Source organism: Megalops cyprinoides, chromosome 15, assembly GCF_013368585.1.
Source record: "Megalops cyprinoides isolate fMegCyp1 chromosome 15, fMegCyp1.pri, whole genome shotgun sequence".
Lineage (NCBI taxonomy): Eukaryota > Metazoa > Chordata > Actinopteri > Elopiformes > Megalopidae > Megalops > Megalops cyprinoides.
In genome coordinates, this window is record NC_050597.1 from 19,994,402 (window position 1) to 20,021,147 (window position 26,746).

General features: G+C 44.7%; 2 protein-coding genes across 3 annotated transcripts in view; one reads left to right on the forward strand and one right to left on the reverse strand.

Annotated features, from left to right (window-relative positions):
- Positions 1-2,530: 2,530 nt before the first annotated feature.
- On the reverse strand, positions 2,531-8,897 carry nsmce4a (NSE4 homolog A, SMC5-SMC6 complex component). The gene is made up of 11 exons (XM_036547125.1): positions 8,823-8,897; positions 8,028-8,378; positions 7,466-7,546; positions 6,696-6,826; positions 5,377-5,522; positions 5,007-5,106; positions 4,183-4,273; positions 3,907-4,001; positions 3,331-3,379; positions 3,087-3,172; positions 2,531-2,894 (listed from the first exon to the last, which is right to left on the reverse strand). The coding sequence occupies exons 2-11, from the start codon at positions 8,254-8,256 to the stop codon at positions 2,823-2,825; spliced, it is 1,080 nt and encodes a 359-aa protein (XP_036403018.1). The 5' UTR covers positions 8,257-8,378; positions 8,823-8,897; the 3' UTR covers positions 2,531-2,822.
- Positions 8,898-11,363: 2,466 nt separating this feature from the next.
- Positions 11,364-26,746, forward strand: part of LOC118789957 (arginyl-tRNA--protein transferase 1) — a 64,311-nt gene continuing 48,928 nt past the window's right edge. The window contains exons 1-5 of one of the 2 annotated variants that reach the window (XM_036546726.1): positions 11,364-11,415; positions 18,013-18,076; positions 18,464-18,526; positions 21,288-21,391; positions 22,077-22,274. In XM_036546726.1, the coding sequence (XP_036402619.1) occupies positions 18,015-18,076; positions 18,464-18,526; positions 21,288-21,391; positions 22,077-22,274 (427 nt within the window). In that variant the 5' untranslated portion in view covers positions 11,364-11,415; positions 18,013-18,014. Of the gene's footprint in view, positions 11,416-12,509; positions 12,612-18,012; positions 18,077-18,463; positions 18,527-21,287; positions 21,392-22,076; positions 22,275-26,746 lie in introns of those variants that run through there. The other variant, XM_036546725.1, reaches the window with a different exon arrangement.

Sequence of the window (26,746 nt, forward strand, 5' to 3'; positions counted from 1 at the left end):
ATATGTTCCAGCTGTTATGTAAGCTGCGAATTATATAAATAATAAAAATATGAAACGTGGAAGGTTGCTTTCTTGCATGACTGCACTCTCACTGCATGGATGAGTGGGGGGAGTAGCCAGCGTACCACAGCGACAGGAAATTAAAAAAAATGTTATCAAAGACACACACACACACACACACACACACAGAGGGGGAGAGAAAAAGACACAGAGAGACAGAGGGAAGAAGGAGAGCACAGAATGTGTCTTCCTATTAAATGAGCATCGCCTACAGGCTGAAGACTGCTTTGCTGAATGCAGCTCCAGCAACAAACACAGCAAGTCAGAGTAAGAGAGAGGGTTCCATCAGAGATTCCAATGTGTGGCCATGAGGGGGGCTCAGGAAACACCAATGAGCTAAACCAGCCCCATAGACTCTGTGTGCTGAAACGTGGTGTTTGCCTTTCCTACTGTTCTCTCTATGTTGCAGCCATTCATGGAATAGAGGCCAGAGTCTGAGAGATTGAAGTGCGGGAGAGGCAGCAGAATTAACATCAGACTCTCCCTGTTCCAGGGGGGTGGTGGTAAGTGGGGGCTGCTCATCTTAACATTTTGGGTTATCTATCTAGTATCTTGCACCCTGCTCATAGGCAGCCACCATCTTCTGAGTGCTCTGGCCTCCTTCAAAACCCACGCTAATCAATCAATAATAAATTAATAAATAGCTCTTAAAATAGAGGAGTCATGCCAATACACTGAATTACAGAGCACCATGGAGGATCTGTACTATTGATACAATAAAGTGTTGACACATTAAGGGATACAGCGTTATCACTTGAGATTAGGCTGAGGCCTTAACTGCTAGAAATAAATTCCAGCTGCTCATTGGTCCCATGCTGTTAGTAATCCTGCACACACAGTGCCATTCATAATAATAATACAAATAAGATTCCATTAAGTGTTTTGCAATTCCTCAAATAAAGTGCCTGGTCATAAAATGTGGGACCAATACAAAGGGCAAGTTGCAAATGTACATCGCATATCCCAAGATCTTCCCTTGAAAAGGATAAGTGCATGCTCCAATGATAAGAAAAAAAAAGACATCAGTTGCTACATACAAATATGCAAGCCTGAGGGCCCACAGACATATAGAACACATATATATGCTCATTCCCTAGTCCAGTGACCTCTGACCAACATACACAATCACTCCCACATCCCTACAAGTGAACCGCATACACATACAGCTGTGTTCTGGCCCTCCCTGGCACCTTGAATAGTCGAGTTACAAACACGCAGCCTCTGTAATCCATTCAAGCCGTAGGTCCGCCAACCGCCGCCACTCTGCGCCTACCTGCTCCAAACCTGTCCTAACGTCCCTGCAGCGTGGAGCTGGAGAACCAGTGGGGGAAGAGTGTGCCCCCCTCCCCACCCCTCAAGACACTCTGCACCCTGGTCCTTGGAGCACCCGCGTCACTGGAACTTTCCTGGTCACTGTGAGCAGCCAGCCGCGCTGCTCTCTGAGCCGTCCCGCAGAAATGGTGCCAATCCCCTCCGGGGAGCATCAGATGTCAGCAGGATCAAAGGAGAGGCCCCGTAATCAGGGGATTTAGCGATCTGCCTGCGCATGGACACTCGGCCCACTCCGGGTCCCTCCGCCATGCTCAGCAGCTTAAACCCTCACACACACACACACACAAGGCAGCTACAGCCGCACATAAGCACACGACCCTGCAGGCATAGCTGTGATACTCAATATAACTATACACCACTGCCGTAAGGGAGCTAACGTTGCAGATGACAGAAATCTAACTGTGCAAAACCTACAAAAATACACGTAAACTGTGCAAGATCAAATCAAGGTCACCATTAGCACATCAAAGATACTTTGAAAGGCTCAAAGCATTTTAACTTTTTTTGTGAAGACCAGGGCTATTTGGGTTGGACAAAGGGTGTAGACTTACTGTACAGGCCTAAAGATGTCTACTTGGGACACACGTCTGGTCTTCCTGCAACATTATTCAACCAATTCAGCCCAAGCATGATCTTGAACTAATCTTGTTAAAGGTAAGGCATCAGAATATTGTGTAGTGCTCACTAGTGGTCCTAAGGGCAAACATATTCTCACTGTGTCTTTACAGGGAAAAGTGCCACATAAGCACATTACTAGAACTATTATTCAATAAAATTTAGAGGCCTATATCTTCACTGATTTAAGCCTCAACACAGGGAACGGAGCTGGAATCAGGAGTTAAAAACAGCCTTTGCCATGTGCAAAATATGATTGGTCTGATTACATGCTGTTCACAGACACATTTACAGTGCAATGCATCACCTGGGACTTCAAGCATCAGCTCCACCATGTATGTAGTGGAATGTAACATAGGGGTGATAACACACTGAAGAACACCACACAATTTCAACCTTTTATTTAAACATTACAAAAAAAAGACAATAAAGATATTTATGAGAACACCTATGTACAGAGTTCTAATACATGTTTTTAAAATGTTCTCTTTTCGAAATGAAACAGTGCTGAAGCCCATGGGGCAAATGAGATATAAAAAGGAAGTTGGAATTTACCTCTGGGTCTGAGTGGGGTTGACTGAATAAGAGTGAATAAGGCTTTAGGTTTGTTTTCCCTAAGATGTTTAAGTCAGACTTGCGTCTAATCTCCTGGCACACCACCAGACCAGGCTGGACAGACAAAGTTCCAGGTCTGGACTCCTCAGTCAGCTGAGCACAGGTCTTCACTCCAACCCTTCTGGAGGCACTTGTAAAAGCCGCTAAAAAGTTTAGTTATAAATAAAGTAAAAGTCTCCTCTTCACCCGTCCCTGTAGTGTCACTCCACTGGCGTAGCTGAGCTGGGGGCACTGATCATGGCTTGCTTAATATTGAACGCCCTGATGAGTTCCTGAGAAAGGGGATTAATGTGTAAGTTAAGAGCACAAGTGAATGAACAAGTGATTGCAAAGGTGAGTGCAAAAGTTAGGCGTACAAGAGTGCGTAAAGGAGAATATACTGGTCAGAGTAACGGCGGGTTTAAAGATGAGTCTGTAATTAAGAATACAAGTGAGTCAGGGAGGGGTGTTTAGGCCGGCATTACCTTCCAGCTGGCTGGGCTGATGGAGATGACACACTGATGGCGAGTGGCAGCTCCGCCCCCCTCCACTTCATCTTCATCCACTGGAGCTGTAATAGACACAATGACATTGTATTACACACTTCAGCAAAACATAACCTTAACATGACAACTTACACAGTAACACATATCACACCACACAATGATATTCATCACAGCCTAAACAGTAGGCCCTATCCCGGTGCACCATGGAACATGTAGTATTTACCTAAGCAGGGTAACTTGTCTCCATCCAGGTACATCCTGGCAAGGCCATCCTGACAGACACAAATAAAGACAGTCAAACAGCTTGCTCCACCTGCTGTATGTACAACATGTTTCTCTGAGCACACAGTTAGCTGTCAGAGTTAGTACCAACTATTTTATGCCTGCAGTGACAGATTTTTTTCTTTTGTGTTGAAACTGAAGACATTATTACAAAAACAAAAAGCAGTAGTTGTGTTCTTCTTCCTTAAGAGTGACATCTCAGTAATAGGGAATACCCCATTAGAAACCACATCGTTTTTCTAGCTACAGAGACACAGAAAAGTTGTGGGTTCAATCCTCAGTGAAGATCATAAAGGCCTTAACTCTCTGCTTGGTACTCAACATTATTGAGATGGATCATGGGTTAACAGCTTGCTTTACAACACAGAAAGCAACAGAAGCTATAACCCTTTATATTACATTGCACAAACACACATACACATATAAGATATATCAAAATATTTACTTTGGTAATTTACTGGTCTATCAGCTTATCTGTCTGCTACTGTCTGTCTGTTGTCACTCTCCACGCACTCACCCTGATGAGGAATGACACATGGAAGATATTCTCCACCGTTCGGGAGAAGGAGTTGGGGTCAATGACAAACTCGTAATAGGAAATTGGTGAATTAGCTGAGGAATTAAAAAAAAAAACAAAAAAAAAAAACAGCAGATTAGCGAACATGGAACACAAGCATTGAAAGATCAAGATATAATGCCATACATATACTTATGGAGAAAAGAAAAAAATGATCAGCTGTGACAAGACCAATAACAAACAATAAGCCATCATGTAAAGGATGTCTGCACGCACGGTCTTCAGCATGGTAACTTCGCAGGTACCCCAGAATCCTCTCCACCTCCTTCTCCGTTGCTTCCTGGTGCGACTCGTCCATTTTCTTTAACTGAGGCAGAAGAAGAATGAAAATAATTAATCAATTACATCTTTGTAACATATTTTTCTGCATGTGGGGGGAAAGTGAACAGAACCACAGGAGCTGAGGGTTATGGGCTGGAACGTCAAGCGGGCACTGCAGTAGAGCGCTACAGGTACCTAGCACCCGCAAGGCTAGTGAACATCCTGCTGTATAAATGTTACAAGATGTGCGAGCTCACTCCTCCCTTGCCTGTTCTTAGAATGCACGCCCAGAAGAAACAAAGCAGTAGCTGGAAATAAACAGCTGAGGTTTAAAGCTGTCTGTTGCTGCAAAAACAATACATGCTGACACAAAAGACTACATAGACAATAGCAACTGCATCACTTGTACAGTGATATTACAGCTTACATTTGTCTCAAGATAATGCAATAAAAGCAGATGGTGCCGTATAACTGCATTTTGTCACACCATGGAGACGTTTCTGTGAGGGCTCACCGTTTGAAATGTGTTTGACATGTTGGACTGGTGAAAAAGCGCGTTCACTAGCGTTCGTTAGCTACATTTCAGCGTAAACTCCCATGGGTATATGCAAAAGTGTGTATGGCTACAGCCTGCTGAAACACTTTGCTCAGTAATGGATATAAACCTTCAAGCTTACAGATACACCAGCAGGGTCTGGTTAGACAGAACAGAGCTGAGTGAGAACATTTTAAGGCATGCCTCTTTGCAAGCAGACTACATGCTGTCAGACTGGACACACCTGAGTGGGCATGATCCTCTTTACTTCCTTGTTAGGGGCCTTCCTCTGTCTCTCCACACGTTGCCGTGGCGGTGGAGGCTCTGGTACAAAAGAGCCCAGCCTGACGGAAAAATTACTTGCATATCTCATCTGTGTACGAAATTCAGCTCCCAGGAGAGCTCTAAAGACAATCAACATTCGATCCTCACACCCAGATAAGTACTGGACATACCAAGCACATGACATGGTGCTCGGTATGTCCAACAGAGGCCTCTGGAATGAAATGTAATGGCTAACATGTCTACGTGACCATTTCTTCCTAGGCATAATTATAATATCAATATTCTTGGCAAACATCCCTCCATGCCCTCTGTGGGACGGTGGTACTCACATGAAGTGGAATGAGGGAGCTGTTCTGAAACAGTGCTCCACCTTTTTGCCTAGTCTCTGCCAGGCGTCCTGGGGCAGATAGCCCCCGGACTCCCCCTCCTCATCGCTGTCCTCCTCCTCCAGCCGGTTCAGTCCCATCAGAGACAGCTAGGAATTTTAGGAAAGGGGGGGGGGGCAAACAGGGATAACAGGTTACAACGAGCAGTGAGAGAAATTCTGCACTGACACTTTTTTGAGGAAGATGTCACAAAAATTACATCTCTTTCACTTTAAAAGTATCAAAAAGTGATTCTTACAATTAGCTACTCACATATTCAGCCCTGATCCATCTCATCCTGCTGGACCCAAAATAACCCCAAAACATAATGACCCCCCCCCACATTTCAGTGGGCACAGGTTTTCTTTTTTCCAACATGAGCTTCACCTTTTTAAGCAAAGCATAACAATGATTAGCTCTTTGGACATTCATGAGTTCAACCTCATTTTTCATCTGACCAAAAGACAAGTCTTCCAATTGCCATTCAGACAAATTCATGGTGCCTCTTTGAGGCCTCTTGCTCACAACCCTGCCACAAATACCACAGATGAGCTCAAATGGTGCCTTTTGACATTGCATCCTGAAGATGGCAGTTTGCCCTGGAGATCTCCAGCTGTTGCCTTTGGATTTACAGTTGCCTCCTGAACCACTTGTCTCCCAGGCCCCGGTGGACAGATACATGTGTCCTGCTCCTGGTAAGGCTGCCACTGTACCAGTAGCCTTAAACTTATTAATAAGGGAAAGTACACGGGGAAGTGGCAATTCCCTGTCTTTGTGAGATCATTTATAACCATCGCCCAACTTGTAGAGGTCAATTTTTATTTATCTGCATTTTATTATCTGCAGTCTCTGGAGATTTCCCTGGCCTTAACCATGGCAATGCATGCTACTAGTGAATTACTTCACTATAATTTATCCTTCTAATGAACATCCAAAAAGCAGAATGTTGGTGTACATTTGTTTCTGGTTGGATTGTAAAGAAAGATCACTTATGAATTTGCTCTCTCCATTGCTCCTAAGATTAATGTGTAAAATAAAAAGCTGAAAAAAATGAAACATTAGGTAATTTTTGTGCGCTCCTATTTAATCAGAGCTATGAACAAAAATGGAGGGCACTCTGCATACAGAAAACACTAGAAAACTCATAATTTGTTGAAAATTCAACCTCGTTTTATTTAAGATGGGCTCATATCCAGCCTTCCTTTCCATGGTTTGAATTGACTCAGAGGTACCGGAGGCCTTCAGGTAGACAGGCGGTGTGTGAACAACGTTCCGGTCCTCACCAGGTGCTCGGCGTAGCCTGTGGGGTCGAACGCCGAGCCGTCTGCGTGCAGCTGGCTGGCCTTCTCCTTTCCCAGGTCTGTGGCCAGCACCAGGAACTGGGCATCCAGCGCTGCCTCCCGGGCCTGCCGGACTGCACAGCGAGGTGAACACAGCGGAGGCGGGGTCAGAGCCTGCCACACAGTGTCAGTAAAGCAGCACCACAGAACGGCAAGGCAACGAACACAACACGAACACGACACGAACATGACACGAGGGCAGTGATATGAGCCCTGGTATACCGGAGCACAGACAGAACAATTAGACACAACATGATACGCTGACGCATACTTAATAAGGGAACACAAAGATACTGCTGATAATCCAGGACCTTTGGCAAAATGTTCTAACCATGCCCACTGATTACCGAACCATGCCCACCCTCATTAAAAAGGCTGAAAATCTTCACCCTTAATTCAGCGCTTCTTGGAATTCCAGTTTATTTTTAATCCCAGGCTGTTCATAGATTATAAGAGAACACAGATGTAATGATGAAACCCTAACAATGAGGGAACACCAGCAGATTGGTGGCACAATCAAAACGAGAAAACACAAACATTGGATGGAACACATACAGAATGGGATAACACAGACAGAGAGACAAAATGCAGTCAGTATGGTGCCACATAAGACTGAACAAAGCAAAGCACAGAACACAGGAAAAAAACACATGAAGCAAGACAGAAGACGACAGTAAATGGGCCTAAGGAATGGGGGAGAGGGCAAAGCTTACCGTTAGCAAACAACTTGTTGGCCTCTTCTAAGACCTCAGTCAGTTTGTTGTTTGAGGGGCTCAGCATGTCCTCTCGGTTCTCTATAAACAGCACAAAGCGGACAGTACAAACAGGTGTGCATTACAGTGCTACAGCACACTGGTTTAGTCACCCTGTGGTCAGCAAACATCCTCTCATTAGCGGGTTGTATGTTTAGTACCCAATCGCCATTCAGTTTAATGAAGGGACCTGCTGCTTCTGCTTTCCACTACTAAGCTTTTCAGCGATGAACTGGGTGTGATGGGAGTAACTATAAGAATGCGTAGTGACATCACATTTCTCCTCCTTCTCTGTGTTATGTCAAGTATGATCACTGCTAACTACTGTTGACAGTCTTAATATTGGTTTCAGTGCGAGGCAACTACATCTGGTAAAATGGTTCAACACAACAGATGGGTTTCCATTTTTGATAATTAGAGCTAATCTGGAATTAAAGCCAATGTTTTACCAGTAGCAGTCTGTCATATGCTGGAAACTTTCAGCTTTCATGGTGCATTTTCGCAGATGCGAACCCGTACTCACGCTGCACGACGTTTATGAGTTCACGGTACTGGTGTCTAATGAGTCTCCTCCGGGCCGGGTCGTCGTCCTCCTCTGGGACCCCCGATGATGCGCCTTGCTGTGTCCCCACATCGTCCTCGTCAGCCGTGTCTCCGCCCCTCTCCGACCTGCCGCGCCCGCGCGTCCCGTTCTGCGGAGCGGCCGAACTCTCCTGACCCCCACGGCTCGCTCTCCGGTGAGACTCCGCCATCTCCTTTGGTCTTGCTTTCCAGTCTTTCTTCTCTGACACTCTCCTCTTCTCTCCTCTGACTCAGCCGCACCTCTCTGTCTTGCTATTGGATGGCAGGCATGGGTTTGTGAAGAAAGTCCATCCTGGGAGAGTTCACACAAAAATTCAAATAGAAAAATAACAATAATTCACATTTAATCTTCCAGTGTGTTTGAAAATACTGCCTTATGAAGTTTGTCCCAGATGAGAACTGAAGCCAATGGGAATATAATATCGGATCTCAGAGGTGACGCCATCCCTCAGTAGCGAGGGATTTTTGTTTCTTACTCTGGATACACGAACACGATACACGAACAACTGACATTACTAGGAAGCATATAAGCAGGTTCTATAATAGCTGGAAAATGACTAAACTGGGAAGTGGCATCAAAACAGACGGTTAACATCAGCTAGCTAACGACAGCAAGATAACCACCTATACAGTGACAGAAAGCTCACTTCTAAGGAGCTGGAGATCCATTTCGTTAACCCCTCTAAACTCTGCTAACTAGCTGGCTACGTTTTCTGGATATCAGCACAAAACGTACTCTTTTAAAATCTTCTTTGGTCTGTTTTCTTCAGTATCCTCCAGCAGTGGCGCGAATATTTTTCCAATGATAGCGTCAGTACTGTGGGACGGAAGTAGCTCGAAGGTTATGGGGGAAAAAGAAAAATAGTTCATTTTTACAGAGATACACTACTCATCTCTGTTTCCTGTTACAGATAATACGTTTCCGTTTTACTTTTATTATACTAAAATACTGTAGTTCCGGTACTGATACTTGAACCTTCACTTTCGATTTTGGTGTCTACATGATGGTTCACATTGAAGTATCTTCACTTTCGCTTGCAGCTGCATGGCCACAAGCGGTGATGCTTGGTGGTGTTGGTGGTTGCAGTTTAATGAAAAACGAATTCATGTCGGTGAAAAAAATCTGGCTCAGAATGCAGTAGGGATTTCAATCGGATATGTATAGCTACATTTGGTCTCGGTCTATTAAAAGCAGTAATAGTTGAATCAAGCGTAGTATGCCACGTTTAAATCCCTGCCATGTGAAATTCAGAAGCCAAGTAAATAGCGATGGCGACTGAAGCGTCTAGGAATAGTCATGTGTATTCTTCCTGATCAACGATTTTAACTTTGGCTGTGTCCCAAACTTTTGAACTTGCCCTAAGCACGTGTCAAATGAAATAACAGGTTTTAGGGTGTCCTAATATAGAATGAGTAATAATCTCCACTGCAACCTGCAACCCAGAATATACATGCACACTTAACATAGTTATATATTGTTTATGACTGAGATGTGGATATCTGCATTGCATTGACATTTACCTGCTTATCAAGTGTCATTTGCCAACAGATAGAAAAACAAAGCTTTTGTATTCTTTCCTTAAAATGTGTATCTGGCCCACAGACTTCAGTTGTAAACAAATTAATAGGAGGAGTTTTATGTTAAAATGGTGTGCATTCATTTGTGACCCACTAGTTGTCTCTGTAACTGATAAAGCTAATTATCAAACAAGGTAATGGGCTGCGATTAAATTATAATTTAAGACACAGGCAGGGGCTGTACTGGGTGAAATACGCCTGAATAAAATTAGGTCAATAAATGTACCTGCCACTCCTTTAATGGGCAGACAATTATTCAGTGGATGGTGATTTAACAGCAAATTGAAATCATTATTCAATTGCTGCGTTGAATTGTGATTGATTGTGTACAATATGGATGAGGATGTTGCAGCACCTTGTTGCAGGTAGTAACATAACCAGTCCATCTAAATTGAATTGCACTCAAAGGCAAGATTACAGAGACACTATCACAGCGGGCATATAGTCTGTGTTTTTGCATGGCACCAAAGCTCTGCAACAGATAACACAATTCATCTTAAAAATTCATAGACCTCATTCACAGATGCAGGGCCTTAGATGGATATGATAACATGTGGTAATGCAGCACACTGTAATATGCTGCACAGCTTTGCAGTTGGACTCCACTTCCTGCTTTCACGCACCTTGCACAAGGATGGGAATCAAAGCACATGATGTGACATTCCTTTATAAACTCTTTTAATTAGTTAAATACTCTGATGTAAACATATTGAAATTGTGTTGGCTCAACGTACTCTTTTCTATTAAAAGACAGGAAATTCACTAATTTTGGTTGTGAATGAATGAATATTTTTCTTATTAAAAGCACACAATTAAACTCTGAACAGTGATGGGTCAGCAACATGAGGCTCTTCTTCCTTTTGCTACAGGCCGGTGGCATTGACATTGCACCTGATGAAGACCCTGGAGAGGCTGGTCCTTGTCCATCTCCGCTCCCTTGCCCCCTTGACCCCTTGACCCAGTGGAGGTGGTGGGAGAAAGGAGAATGATGGCTAAGCTATCTTCCTTGATGGACAACAAGTCCCACCCCATGCAGGATATTCTGACAGCACTGGGCAGCTCTTTCAGTGATAGGCTGCTTCACCCGCGGTGTGTGAAGGAGAGATACCGTAGGTCCTTTCTTCCTGCTGCTGTCAGACTTTGTGCTCCCAGTAGACACATCAAAATTGATAATTCACTCATGTACAATACTACTGTCTAATGTCTACTAAACTGTGTACTGTCTGTTTTACTTATTTATACTTATTATATCTTGTTGTTTGATTACTCATTTTTATTATATCTTGTTCTGTTGCGCTATCCCCTATGCTGCTGTAACACTGCAAATTCCCCCGTTGTGGGACAAATAAAAGGATTATTTTATCTCTTATCTCGGTTATTCTAGCACAGGATGCAGACGCACAGGCCCTTGGACCAGACCAACAGTGATCAAGGCAGAGGAATTGCAACTGAGATACATGATCCTGGCAGATATTTGCATGACGCCCTCAGTCGTAGCGTGCTATACGTCCAAAATGGAGCACCGGAACTCTACAGCCAGAACATCCGCCGGAACTTCACTCACAAGCGTTACTCCTTCCAATTTAACCAAGTAGTAATTATTAACAATAAAGTTTATGCACAAAACGGCTCTCGTAGACTGCCAAAGCATATAGTCCATCAGTCCAGACACTTCATCGGCATGACCCAATAAAACAATAAAACCGTCCGTGAAGACAAACTTCAGTACTGTGTCTAGCTAACTACCCAAGGTAGGCGCTGAAGGTTGCTAGCCGGCTAACTAATGTGATCATCAACATACAATCATATGAGGGGGGTTGTTTCACCCTCACAGTTATATGAGTTGACTTTCCAAGACAACACTAAGCATTGTCGACAACAACAAAAAAGCTTTCCGTGACTCCATAAAATGTTTTACTGCAAGTATCGTGAATGAGAAGGTATTGGCAAAGAATCGGAGAAGTGTTGCACAAGAATATGGCAAGTCCGGAAGATAAAACTGATGTATATTACTAAACACGGTTCGAGTTTACAGGTGTTGGCAAAACACGCGCGATATTATTTGTATTTGCTCTGAAAAAATGCACTCGATCGTGGAGATCAAAGGTGTGAAGTCCGGATATAGATGCGGCTACTGCGGCTGCTCCCAGGGTAAAGTTTCTTACGGTAAGTGGAGAGCTACATCAAATGCAGACTGTACAATGCAGCCTGAGAACCGAAAGGATGACAAATGCAACAAATTGCGTCAATGGGGCAGGTTCGCTGGTTTGCAGTACGACTGTCTTGCTATATGTAATTAAGAATATGTGATGGATGGCAGAGGTGATTTCACGCTTGTTTTACGAAATTATGTAAGGTACACACGCTGTCAACCACTACAGTAAACCAGAAAGAAGCACACGAGGTCATATACAATTGATGCAAATGATGCAAATTTAATACCAGAACGAGACACTTCGTCTCATTACCTCCATCTAGGAGTGAAGGAATAAATTGCATCTCGCTTCACCTACAGTTGTTACCTACTTCTACTGTTTTTTTTTTATTTCTAAACAACTTCGGACATTCACACACCCTTGTATATTTTACTATGGTTGTGTCGGTGCCGGGAAATGGGGATTTTAAACGCTTTTTCCATTATAGCATTAAATTTCTTGTTAGACATCTTGTTTTCGCTGCATCGTAGAAGTGTATGTACGGAGAAGAGTGTTGGGAGGCGCAGTAGATACTTTAGTCATACACAAACCCATGGCAATATATGAATTTCTATGGTATGTGGAAAGGGGCGGTGTTCACTGAAAACTTCGCCGGGTGGATCAACTAGCATCCTAACTAGGCTCGGGAAAGATGGCAGCTGGTAGCTCGTACACCATAGTGGAGTATTTTGGTGGGGAGGACGGATATCGTTGTGGATATTGTAAAAATGAGACCGGGAATTTTTCGCATGGTAAGATGTGTTGTTTGTCAGTTTTGTAATTAGATCCATCTGGGTTCCTTTCCGTCATTCGTGTCAGTTTTGAATGGTTACGAACCGGGAAAGGTGCCCAGTTAGATAACGTTAGCCAGGATGTCAGGATTTCAAATGAATCCGAAAGTAACCAAGCTAACCAACCAAGCAGTTAGTATGTCAACACTGTCATTTCCTTAGTTTCATTTTACCACTGGTTAAGCAGCTAGTTGGGTAACTGACGTTTACCCAGGCAGCTAGACAGTGTTAGCTAGTTAATTATTTGGTTGTCAAAATAGCGTTACCTAACTAACGTCAGTTATCTTGTTTGACTTTCTTGACATTTCTACCTCTTTTCTGGATGTTACAGGATAACAAGCCAACTACTAATGTAACACTTTCTGTATTCTATACACAGTTAGCCAACGTAGTTACCTGTTGTGGAACCGCTGTAGCCTATTAACTACTGTAACAGGGTTAAAAGATTTTGCACCTACACAGACCCATATGAAAAAGTGAACTAAAATAAATAACTGGACGTCTTTCTAACATGCCAATACATTAGTGTTCAGTGCCTGTAAAATATTAAGAAAATTGACAGAGATGCGTACAATAATGTTAAATAATGACAATCTTGCATGAAATTTCAGGCAGCAGCCTAATCTACACTATATGGCCAAAAGTATGTGGACACCCCTTCTAATTATTGAGTTCGGGTGTTTTAGCCACACCGATTGTTAACAGATGCATAAAATCAAGTACATAGCCATGCAATCTCCATAGACAAACCTTGGAAGTAGAATGGGTCATATTGGAGAGCTCAGTGACTTTAAATGTGGCACTATCAGAGGATGCCATCTTTGCCACAAATCAGTTCGCAAAATCTCTGGTCAACTGTCAGTGCTATTATTGTCAAGTGGAAGCATCTAGGAGCAACAACAGCTCAGCCATGAAGCGGTAGACCATGCTGGGCCGCCGAGTGCTGAAGCGCGTAGCACGTACAACCCGCTTATCCTCTGCTGAATCACTCACTACAGAGTACCAAACTGTCTCTGGCTGCAACATCAGCATAAGAACTGTGTGTCGGGAGCTTCATGAAATGGGTTTTCATGGCCGAGCAGCTGCACACAAGCCCAACATCACTATGCGCAATGCCAAGCGATGGCTGGAGTGGTGCAAAGCACGCCGCCACTGGACTCTGGAGCAGTGGAAATATGTTCTTTGGAGAGATGAATCACGCTTCACTATCTGGCAGTCTGATGGACGAATCTGGGTTTGGCGAATGCCAGGAGAGCGCTACCTACCGGAATGCTCAGTGCCTACTATAAAGTTTGGTGGAGGAGGGATAATGGTCTGGGGCTGTTTTTCAGGGTTTGGGCTAGGCCCTTTAGTTCCAGTAAAGGATAACATTAATGCTACAGCGTACAAAGACATTTTAGACAACTGTATGCTTCCAACTTTGTGGCAACAGTTTGGGGAAGGCACTTTCCTGTTCCAGCATGACTGTGTCCCTGTGCACAAAACAATGTCCATGAAGACATGGTTTGATGAGTTTGGTGTGGAAGAACTCCAGTGGCCTGCACAGAGCCCTGACCTCAACTCCACTGAACAGATTAAAAAAAAATCTTTATGGTAGTGTGCTAAAAGAGGACCAGCAAAGTAAGAATTTCATTGTATGGTGTAACAACACGTTTTTCACTGTGCATATGACAATAAAAGACTCTTAAAAGTATACATTTAGCTAATAAAAACACATGTAATAATTGGCTCTACCTTGCCATAACGGCTACCTAGCTTTAACCTGTTTACTGTTTGGGAGAGGGGGAGGGGAAAAAAGCACCTTGTCCCCTCTTCTCCTGTATTTAGAGATTCCTAGATCATGGGTGCTAGAAGGACTGCAGACCCTCTTCCATGTTATTATTTGCCACAGTGAAAGTGTTTATCCCTGTAGCATGTGATCTCCTGGCTGGGACCACAACTGCCCTCCAGTAACACATTCATGGTACTGTTGCAATGAGGGAGTCTGAACATGGCCTTTAGCAGCTGACCCTCTCACTCAACTTCACACTTCTTAGCAAGGGGTGATGAACTATCAGTCTACGGGGTGAGCAGGGCTCCTCTTGGATGCTCTCAGGTGTCGAGCTGGTAGGTGAGGGGGTCGGGGTGAGTGGGGTTGTTTGTGTGGAGGTGTTAAGTGACTATCGGACAGACGGGCAGACGGTCCTTTGTTTGTTTGGATGGGTTTCTTGAGGGAGGGGGCAGGTCAGATCCACGTGAGAGCTCATGTTACTTTTGGTAGTTAATTAGCTACAAAAGATCTCTGAGGCGGGTTGTGTGATGTGATCTGTGAACCACCCGCTGTGATTTCAGTGGCATCCCCCTCGGGATAGCAGTGCATTGCATGCTGCTCTGTGCTGGGTCTGGACCATGTGGTGCCCGTCTAGGTCCCATGTCACATTGTGCTGTGCTGGGTCAGCCTCATCTCATGCACTGAGCTGGGCAGTGGAACCTGAGAGCCTGTCCTGATACCAGAGGTGGACACCCCGGCTTCAGAAAGTAAAAATCCTACCATGTATTTGTTCTAGCCATTCCCTAAACAATGTGATTTCACTAATTAGCTCCTCTACCTGGCTGAAGAGTTGTGTTAATTAAATTCAGCTGGTGTAGTGCATGGGTGGAACAAATATGTGGCAGGACTTTTACTTTCTGAAGCCGGGGTTGTCCACCTCTGCCTGATACTACTGATGCCCCTCCACCACACACACACACACAAGTTATGATGGGCAGCTTAGTGGAAATAGCAGGTGCTCATGTGTTGTGGTGCATGTGTCTCTGAGAACCCTCTGCTGAAACTGATCCCAGATCAGAACTCTGTGACATTTCCACCCTCCAGCCTTTGCCTTAGCTGCTTTCTGATCAGGTGCCAGCTTGCTGTCACCCTCACCCTGAACTCTGGCCTCCTTCCGCAAAGAGGTTTTTCTCACCAAAGGTGCAGGTTGTCTGACTATGGCCTAAAAACACTGGATTGTTTTGTAGCTTCAGGTGTCACTCCTGTCAGCATCCCTGAGTGCTTTAGAGAACCTGCTGCTTCTGTAGAGAAATATTAGCTGAGTACAAGTGAACTCTCACATCTTGGCACAAAGCTGCTTTTGTCAGGCTGGCCACCAAACTGAGCACAGGAGAAAGGTGTTCTCCATTTCAGTGGGTGACGGGGAGCATTGGGCAGTGCACTTCAGGGGTCAAAGGGATTGTGTCCCACAGAATAAGGGAGTGGAGGTCTCTGCAGGAGTACAGGCTCAAAGTGTATGTGTCCTGTGCTCATGACCGCAGGAGATCACGGACAGGTGCTCTTCCTGGAGAGAAACGCTTTCCAGCAGCAGCTGATTAAAACTTAACTGCCGATTCGGGCTCCCAGCCAGTCGGCAGCTCCTGTGAAGTGATGGAGGACTGAGGTGGAATAAAACCCACAGACCGACGCCTTTACACAAGATATTTGCACTGCAGACGGGAGTTTACTAAAAATAGCCATCTAAGAAGATGGGAAAGGATTGTAGTGCGAGGGCACTTTGGGAACACGGTGTGTTGTACTATGGGGAAGGTTTATAAATAGGGAGCCTGTTTCCGGTCTCATGCTCCAGGCCTTAGCATGGCGGTGGTGTAATCCTGGTACATAACAGTATGTAACACAGGATTATTACTAAGAAAGCGTGCCGCCGACCATGCGCGGGTCAGATGAGGATCATATTGTCCCAAGCTATGGAGAGGAAGAGTGTTCAGGGCATTGCAGACCTGGCCAACCGTAGGGTCTTGGGTTCATAGCCCTGGAGCATGCCCCTATAGTGGCCTTTAGTGGCCATATGAGATCTCTGTGGAGTGGGGCTTTTGCTTAGCTAGGCATGTAAAGTGAGTCGATGCCTTGACATGAGGAGAGGTCACACGTCAGGGTAGCATTGCTGTCCATCATGGGTAGTGGGATTTAAGCCATGCAGCCTGGTAGGAAGTAGCAGAGTCCTGTGTCCAGGGCAGGTTGAGTTGTGTAGAAGGCAAAGGTGGAGCGACAGCGTGCTGCGCTGAATGCGGCAGTTATCAGCTGCTCTCATTGTCCTCTTGCGCTGTGGCGCGGGGCTTCCCCACCCCCGGCTTCAGAGAGCAGGTGTGTGTCAGACAGGTGTGTTTGTGGAACAGGTTCTGCTCCTGCTACGGTGACAGGACTTCTCTGCTTCGTGTCCATGGTGATAATGTGGATTTGCAGGTGAATCTGCACTTCAGAGACAAGCCTTCCTTTTTCCCCCAAGGAGGCAATTTCAGTGCAAATCTGATTTTCCTGCTGTAATTCAGTTACGCAGCTTAATGAGGAAACAAAGGTGTATGAAACTGCCCAGTGCCTGGAAGGTGTGCTTATCAGCGGTGTCATATCATGGCACCAGCCTCCTGTTTCCCCTGGATACATCACAGCTCAGATCAGCCAGAGAGATAAATAGCATAATGGCACAGCTACCATGTACCTGTAAACACAAATAGCATGGGTAACATTTATGGATAAGCCACAATAACAGAAGAGAAGAGAACACATTTCCCTTGAGGGTCTGGAGGCCCTGAATTGCCCAGATCCTAGGAAAACAGCCTCTAGGATTCCTGAGTCTAAATTGATGAGGAAAGCGTGATTAGAGAGGATTGTTCTGGTTTGTTTTTGTATGATGGGTTTGTTTATGTGTGGAGTTGCTGGAAAATGTCATCCAGGCTGTGCTCAAGCACAGTGTTCTGGAAGTCTGCCACGGTGTAAGTCTCCTAGCAACCATGTGGACTTTCATTAAAGTTTTTTTTTTTTAATCAAACTCCCACAGTCTGGTCCTCCAGGGACCAGAGGTTCATGTGACATGTGTGTCTGGTTATGTGCCGTGTACGTGAGGTTTTAAGTGTTGCGCTGTGCGGTCCTGTCTGTGTGTCCACTTCCTGTGTTGCTGTCCCGGGGGTCAGTGCGTCCTAGCTAATGCCCCGCTGCCCTGTGGAACATGAGACACAGGACAGAGACCCGACACGCGCCGCACGGGGACAGATTAGCTATTTTCGGACCTTACAATTCTGTAAAGAGATACAGGGCTGTGTTTGATGACGTGTTTTTGCTGCTGTTTCTCGTCTGACCATTCAGTAAAAAGAAATAGCCTCCTGTTTGATGTCTTTGCTTCTCTTTCAGTCTCTCTCACCGTTGCTCCCTTTGCCTTTCTGTCCCTTTCTGTCTTGTTTGTCTGTCTGTCTTGGTCTCTGTCTGCCTCTCCTGCTCTTTCTTTCTCCCACTCTCTTCCTCACTCTCTCTTTTTCAGGTTGAATGTTGAATGTTATGTTGCGTTATGCCTTCTCTACTCTTGTTTGTAACATCCCTTCTTCCCTGTCTGTGTCTTAGGGATGTGGTCTCACACCATGACTGTGCAGGACTACCAGGATCTAATTGACCGAGGCTGGAGAAGGTGCGGCCCCTTTTGCAGTCTGAGGATGATCATTTGGATGATTATGATATCTAAAAATAAATGCACTCACATCTTGGACGTCGCTCTGGATAAGAGCTTCTGCTAAATGTCAAAAATGCAATCGTGTTGGTAATGTGTCCTCAGTGAACACGCTGATATTAACTCCCTTCACACGACAGACACACAGCACAACAATGTGTATGTGTATAGACTGAACACAGAAAAGGTGAGTGCTGTGCACTTTTGTGAGGTCAGACAAGATATCCAGCTGTTCACGTGTGGATGCCTGAAACCTTGCCATTGCACACACAGCTGTAGAGAATGCGTTAATGGAACACATGCGCTGATACCACCATACTGTAATGAAATGCTCTCTGTATTTCACAGAAGCGGGAAGTACGTTTATAAGCCCATTATGAACAAGACATGCTGTCCACAGTACACCATCAGGTAAGGTCTCTGGGTTGCTAATCTGGCCCTCACCTTTATCCCCGTTTTAGGCACATAAGGTACACATTTCCAAGCCACACAAGTGTGGTTATTTTGCAGTCCCTTAACCAGGTCTTCATCTGCTTCATGATTAAGCTTTAAGCAAATGTTACTTGCAAACCATGTTTCTGTGTTTTCTCTGTATCCATTAATCATGTCAATCTAGTTTACCCATAAATGTTAACCTTGCTATTGTGGTTTATATATGCTACCTACTTTGATGTAGTTTGTACAGGAAGCAGTAAGTAGGCCATGCACAGGGACTACATAGTTGTGGTTTGCCTGTCAGTATTAAAATATTTATTGTGAGAAAATATGTTGTTAAAAAAAGCTATTGTGGTTTAGTCATAAATGTTACCAATGCTGTTTGTGTTTACCTGTACATGGTAACTGTGCCATTACATTATTTATTGGACAATGACTTGTTAGAAGTTATATATGTTGCATTTTTTCCAGACATGCACAGTATTTGTTGTCAATTATCAATTTATTAGCACAGTATTTATCACCAGTATTATTATCAGTTGCATTAGGTAAGTACGTTCAAGGCTACAAGCTCAAGGCTGCAGCAGCAATGTCCCATTCTGGAAATAAAACTTTAAAGCCCAGCCCCATAATCATTAACCCACACTGGCGTCCATTAAATGCTATCAAGGTCTCTGCCATGAGTTACAGGACAGATCGATTGAACCCGTAGTTCAATCTTGTATAGCTGAATGAAGGACACTGCCCTCCGTTATAAGACCCACACCTTTCCAGATTCTAAAATGAAGGGATGAAAATATTTGATATGATAAAGTGTTTTAAACAAAGTTTTTTTCTTAAGTAATTGAGAATTATCTCACACTGAGATCATCAAACAAGGAACAGAACATATTTGAAGTGTTCAGGGTTGTTATATATTCCTTTGTTAAACAAAATTAAACTATATTCGATCTGTTTGAGCTGCAGTGCTGGCCAGTCAATATCATTAATTGAATTAAAATTAATTAGCGCCATGACGCCTTGCCTGTCAGTGTTCATTATGTGAAACCTCCTTAGTTTCTGATAGAATCTTAGATCTCTAAGATACATTTCTTTCAATGGCCTTAGATCTCTGTAAGAGTGAAGACAATGGCATGTTTCATGTGTAGAGAGCATCCTTTTTATTGCAGCCATTTGACATATGGGCACTTAGCTAAACTGAACATTTTTTTCTCAAAATATTGTATGTGGTAGGTGCTTTGGTAATTAGCTGAAGGTTAGTGATGCACTGTATTCCAGCTACAACAGCTTTTCAATTGTTACATTCCATCCCTTAATTTCTGCATCAAATGTTGGAAATGAACCCAAACCTCAACCTGATTCTTACAAACAGGTTGCTTGATTCTTTGTAGCAGTGCTTTTAAAAACTTAAGCCCCTTTCAGACATGCACTGAAAGCGGGAACTTATCTAGCCATTACCTGGAGGAGCTGTATGTGAGAATGCAAATGGCCGACTTCACTCTGCCAGCTCCCTAGTACAAAGTCCATCTAATGTCGGATTGAGTCCATGTGTGAATAGAGCAGGTCATGTTACGGAGAATCCACGGCGAGCGAGTGGGCGTGTTGATGACGTTTCTATATTTCTATCATGCGACTGGCGCAAAACTGGAAGAATACAAGCAATTGCTTCGTACTCTTTTTTGCGTGCCTGTATTTTGCTTTCCACTCTTTCGTTGACATTGCAGATACGTCCAATACATGCTATTTTGAGTCCAATGATCATTAAAGAGATAGTTAGTTATAGCTATACTGCCAAAACCTGTCTCTTACGATGATTAATAATGTTGGTTAGTAGTTTATTATCTGGTTAGTAGCTAGCTAAGCTGTAGCTATGTAATAGTGATAGGTATACTGAGATAGGTGAACTGGTGACCTAACATTACATAGCGAACAACAAAAACTTACCTCCCTGTTATAATAAATGTATAATTAATAATAAATTATGTGTACCGGTAGCACCATTTGGATTGCTGTGTGTGATATTTTTTATAGGTTACCCAAAAGTACAATAACTATGTTCGCCTTCTCCTCCTCAGACATTGAAAAGAAAAAACCTGAGAATACTTCAACTCGCGAATACTTTAGGTGATCTCGTCAATACTTTTCACTCATGACAATGCAAGTGGCGTCTAACAGGAAAGTACCACGAGGAAATCTGGACGTTTCTAAACTCGCAATGATTTCATGCGACAATGTAACATACTACAAATGTAATCATTACTGGTCGCATACTGGGTACTGCACTGAAAAACAGCATGCGGTATACAGTATATACTTGTGTAGTACGCAGTACACAGTATGCAGTAGGTGGTTTAGAATACAGCCGCTGTGATTTCTGCAGCATACTTTTTGCGTCATGTCCTGCCCCCTGCACGATCTACCCAGGTGCCACCCCTCGCCTAAACCAAACCGGAGTATTTCCAGTAGGTGAGAATGCGTCTAACACGGACAAGCTCCTGTTGCGTGCTACATGTGTGAAAGGGCAATTCTGGACAATGTGCGGACCTGATTCTCTGGACATTGTCCAAAGTTCATATGTGAAAGCGGCTAGTATATCTTATAAGTGGTGTGCATTTTATAGCTAGCCTGAAAAGTAAACTTTATCAGAAATTCAGTATTCCCATAAATTTTATAAACCATAAGTAAAAAAGCATTATTGGTTTGTGTGTGTACAATAATGATTGAATTCTGTCTCTAGGTGCCATGCACTGAACTTCCAGCCATCAAAAACCCACAAGAAGATCCTGAAGAAGATGGGCAAGTTCCTCTCTAAAGGGGAGATGCCAACAGGACAGTGTGATGGTTAGTGGCGTGCGTGTGTGTGTGTGTGTGCGTGTGTGTGTGTGTGTGTGTGTGTGTGTGTGTGTATGTGTATGTATGCCCGCCAGTGAGAGGTTTCACGGATGTTATCTCTACACACTGTTTAGATGCTCCCAAGAGGGGTTTATTATAGGACAAACATGCTCCATCATGGTGAAAACCTTGTTTGTCCTGTGATTAGTCACTCAGGAGCATGTAAACAGTGTGTGGGTGAGCTGCACTTCCTTCCTGTTGTCGACGCTGTTTCGCTACCCAGCGGTCGGAAAGATCTGTAGACGTGCATGTGTTTTCGTTTACCCCGCAACAGTTTGCATCTTCATAACTCAACACATGCACGGTTTATGGCTTTCTGTTGGCAGCTCAGTGAAAGTGCACTGCAGCACTTCGCATGGTGTCTCACCCTAATTGCGTGGCTGCGTGCCTGTGTCCTGCGTAGTTACTTTGGCGTGTGTGTACAGATGCAAGTACCATTGAATGGTATGACTGTGTAGTGTCAGCCAAATGGTTTTCAGTGATAGTTTTCATGATGATGGATTGGTTTTTATGAAAGATGCAGGGGCTGGGGAGATGAGTGTTTGCTATAGGGATGAGATTAGGTCCCCTTCAGCACTAAGTGTTAGAGGGAGACACTGCTGATACTGCCTGCTTCTGTCCTTGCGACCTACAGGGGAACCCATGGACTCTCTCTGTGAGGATGCGGGCCCACGGGACTCCCCCAAAGTTCCCCAGCCTGATATCGAGGGTCCCATTAACGACGTGGCCCCCAGCACAGAGGCGGCCCCCAAACCTGCAGGGTCGGACACCCCCCGACAGGAGCCAACGCCCACCCCCGCAAGCAGGGAGGCAGGGGTTGCACCCAAACCAGGTGAGACTTGGCAGAGAGTGAAGTTATTTCCATCTCCAGCAGACTGGAATATTTTGCTGTAAACTCTCCTATGAACCAAGCAGCAGGGCATTTAGCCCAAGTGGGTAGTATTTCTAAGGGCTGCAATAACCAGGGAATGGAGCCTGCATGTGTCAGCTGGCCCGGGCACTGCTCCAGTCACCTCTCAGGTATTGACAAAGAAGACACTCAAGAAGGGCGGCGTCTGTGGCTCTTCTTCCTGATGAGATCTGACTTATGTGTGGTTCTGTTGCAGCAAATGAAATTATAGCTCCAGAGCAAAATTAGCGCTCAGTTACAGACCTTGTTGTGCATTGGCAGAAGCAGAAGAACAAACACAAAACCATAAATACACCAGAGTGCCGCTTAGTAAAGTGGATACATCCTCCGCCCTTAGAAAGTATCGTAGCTGCCTCAGTATACAAAAAGGTCTTTCTGTCTGTGGTACTAAGTGAATCATTTCACTTGGGTTTATTGAATCATTCTGTAGCGTTTTCAGTTATCCTGTTCATTGACAGCCAGTCACAGAGACAGACACAGGGCAATTACATAATCTCTCTTTACAGGTCTGGCCTACTGTGGATTTGTATTTTTTTGAGTGAGTTTTTTATTTTTCACATAACAAACACCAGGGGGCAGCAGTCACCCGTCAATTGAGCTGGAGTCAGTAGGGGAGTTCCTCATTGACCAAACGCCAGTACTGAACTCCAGGGTGAGTGTAAGAAGCTCATCAGGGTTTTGTAACCATGAACCTAATTAAGCAGCAGCAGTAATTACAGAAGTAGAAAATAGAAAGCATATAAAAAACTTCACTGATTTTATCTGAGTAGGTTTTTTTTTTCTAAATTCAGACAGGAAAGGCAATTGTGTCTAGACACAGCCAAGTATTGGCAGGGCCTTGGTGTGTAGACTGTAGACTTTAGATCTTGGAACTGAAACTGAACAGAAAGTGGTAAATATAAATAAAAGTACAATCTGGAGCTGGGGTTCCTACCTCAGGAGCTGCCCTGCCATCCTGTGGAAAGATGGAGGATTTGGTGCAATTTCTAAGCGGAAATGGCAAAGTCCCGTCTGACCTGCAGCGAACGGAAAACACCTGGAGATGGCTTTACTGTAGTTTTATTGCAGCCAGGGCATGTTCCAGCACCCAAGGAGTGATTTCCTCTGCGGGAGAAGGTGTTTGCGTAGGGAGAGAGAGACAGGCCTGGCAGCACAGCTCATACCTTACCTGTGAAGGTTTGCGCCACGTGCCACCAAATTACAGCAAAGCTGAGATGGCTGAAACGCAGAAAATACTCTCCTCCTCTTCTCCTCCTTCTCTTCGCTTCCTGCTTCGTACTGTAAAGGAGCGTGCTTGTTCCGTGATGGTCTAAGACAGAGAAATGAAAAACGGAGGGGGTATCGTTAATAGTGTGAAGGTGAGGTTGTTGAAGCGTAAGGTCCCCTGCTCTGAAGGCTTGCTCAGGCCTCGTGTGTCTTTTACTGGAATGTTGTGAAACACATTTGATCTGATAAAGATTCGTCCAAGGAATCAGATCTGAACTCACCAGAGAAGTAAACACAAACCGTGAGCCTTCTTTACTCTTTCGTTCAGCTCGAGCTGATCTGCAGAAAAGATAAGGCACACACAGATACTTTTATTTTGTTTTAAAATTGTTCTATTTATTCAGGGCGGGTTCATGCCTTTCCTATTCCAAGAAAGTCTTCACTTGATAGTCTTTGGAGTGGAGTGTCCTGGTTATGTTTTGGAGGACATCCCAGTTCAGCAATATTTCTCCAGCAGAGGAACATGGATCTGTTAAGACGGGAGATTATGCCACGCTGGCCGCTGGTTTGAGAAATGTTAACTGCCACAGGGAAGGAATCTGTCTCCCACAGGAAGAGATCTGTCAGCTTTTATGTGTTCCTGTTTGGTGTGTCCCTGCATTGAGAAGTTGACCCTCGGTTTTGTGTGTGTGTGTGGGTACGTGTGTGTGTGCACGCACGCGTGAGCGCACTCTTTATGTAGAGACCGTGTGTGGATGGTTGTGATATGGACTATGTGTGCGAATGTGTGTTTGTAATATAGACTTTGTATGATGATTTTGTGTGTGTGTGAACTGTTAATGTAACTTTATGGTTGGTAATATAGAGACGGTGTGCATTCGGGTTGTCTGTCTGTTTGGAATACGGACTATGTGTGTTCATGTGTGTTTGTAATATAGACTTTGTTATTTTTATGTGCTTGTGTGTGTAATAACCATGGCTTGTGTATGTGTATTTGTGATTTGTGTGTACATAGATGATGTGCAATTAAGTTATTTTCTCTGTGTTTAAGTGATGCAGTGTGTGTGTGTGGGTGATGTATAGGCTGTTTTTGTGTAAAAGGATATATGCGGCTTGTTTCTGTTTTATGTGCCTGCACGAGCGTGGCTGATATAGGGTGTGTATGTGTGTGTGTTACTGATGCAGAGTGAAGGTGGGATGAGTGTGGGCAGTAAATCGGGAGAATAGTCAAACAGGGCAAGGGAACCGGAACCCTTGGCTGATTTGGAAGAAAACCATGTCACTGTTCTGTCAGTGCCGACCTGTGTTTATATTAAGCGTCCGGAAATTTTCACTGTTTCCAGTAACAATAAAGGTTAAACATTACAGGAAAGGGAGAAAACGAGGGAAAAAAGAGGTCCTGTCAGTCTGTGAGTCCTCATGCAGGAGTTCCGCTGCGCCTCTCCGGTGCAGTCGAGTGACCGGCCTGGGGAGTGATGGCCGCCATCACTCATTAACCGGGTGCCGGGAAGCCATAACGGCAGAGAGGGTGGCTCAACTCGCCAGCTGGGTTAGAAACGCACGTAATTCTCCGTCGTCTCTGTCTGTCTGTCTTTCTGTTACTCTTTCTCTCACTGCATCTCTGTCTGTGACCTTTAGTCTTTAGCGCTCTTTGTCAGTGCCCCCTCGCCCCCCCGCTTCTCCGGGTCTCCATGGCGATGGTGAGTGAGTGTTAACGGAGGCTGGCAGCGGGACAGGCAGGAAATAGGCCTCGTTTCCTTATTGCTCCAAACAGGATGTCAGCGTGTAAACTGTTGACACGGGATGCCAGGAGCACTCCAGGGCTGGCGCTGGGCCCGAGAGCTCGGGAGGGAGAGCAAGTATGTCTGCGGAGCGGAGCCACAGCGAGCTGTGCCCGTCCTTCCGTCTGTCTGTCCGTCTCTGTCAGGTCTGCGCAGTGTTAATGGCAGTGTGGTGCTCTGTTTGGAGTTTGCGGACTGTTAGCTTTAATCCGCGGTTCTGTCTGTGTATCTGTCAGTACATGCAGCTGTGGGCTTTTCACTGCAACATGCTGGTCTGTCTGCCAATCTGTCTGCCCAGCCTTACGAGAGGATTGTGTAAAAATGATTCTTCTCCTCTTCTTCCTGCTGCTCTTTCTTTCTTCTTCTTTACTTTCCTTCCTTACTTTCCTTATTCTCCTCTTTACTTCCACCAGCATGGGTTCTCTCCGTCTCTCTCACTTGTTCTGACTGTGTGTACTTCTCTTTCTTTCTTTCCCTTGTTCTCTCATCCCACTTTTATTGAGGGTAACGCAAAGGCACTTTATTGGGATATTGTCAGAGCAGGTCTGTGCGGTGCAGACTGTAAATCAATATAGCTCAGGCCTGCTGGGGGACTTTCCTGCCTCGTTAGGAGGATAAGATGTCAGCACATCTCTTCAGGTGGTGACAGATGCCAGCTCTGCAGATTCTACCCTGGGGTCGTGGAGCCCCCCCTGTCCCACGCCCATCCACCCCACGCCACTCCTAGCTGGCGATTCCCCTGCGTCATGGCGGTACCTCCCACTGTGCCGTTTTCCGTCTGGAAAAGCACGCAAACAACCCCCAAGTCAACAAACACAACCCTTCATTTTTATAGTTTCTGGGGCGGTGATGTAATGCTTTGCTTTGGTATTACAAAGAGTAAACAGCTTTCATTTAGTCTGGAAACTGGGCCAGCACCGCAGCTTTCAGGACAAACAGAATGCCACTGACTCGGGGAAACCTGGAGTTCCAGGGACAGAGGGGGACACCAGAGAGTCGGAGGTCATGTGGTCTACCCTGTGCATAACTGTCTGTGATTGGAATAGGCTACAGTGTTTCAGATGGATTTGGATGACAACTGCTGGGATTATTTGCTTTTGGACATGGAAATAATGATTCCAGCTAAAGGCTCTTGTGTGTTCTAAATGGCGTATTTATAAACAGGCATTCTCATTTGATGTCATTAAGAGGTGTCCATTCTACTGAAACAGGCAATGAACCAGGCCACCTGGTAGAGGGAGGTCAGTGTTAAACCGTGTTCTAAATGGTATTTTTCCTCACTTTCCTCTCATTATGTCCTCTCAAAATGGTGTAGAAAATTGCTCGTTCGCCAGGGTGAGGGTGTCCCAATGAGGAACGAGGAACTTTGACTTGAACCTTCACTGTAACCTTGGCCAAGTGTGCATC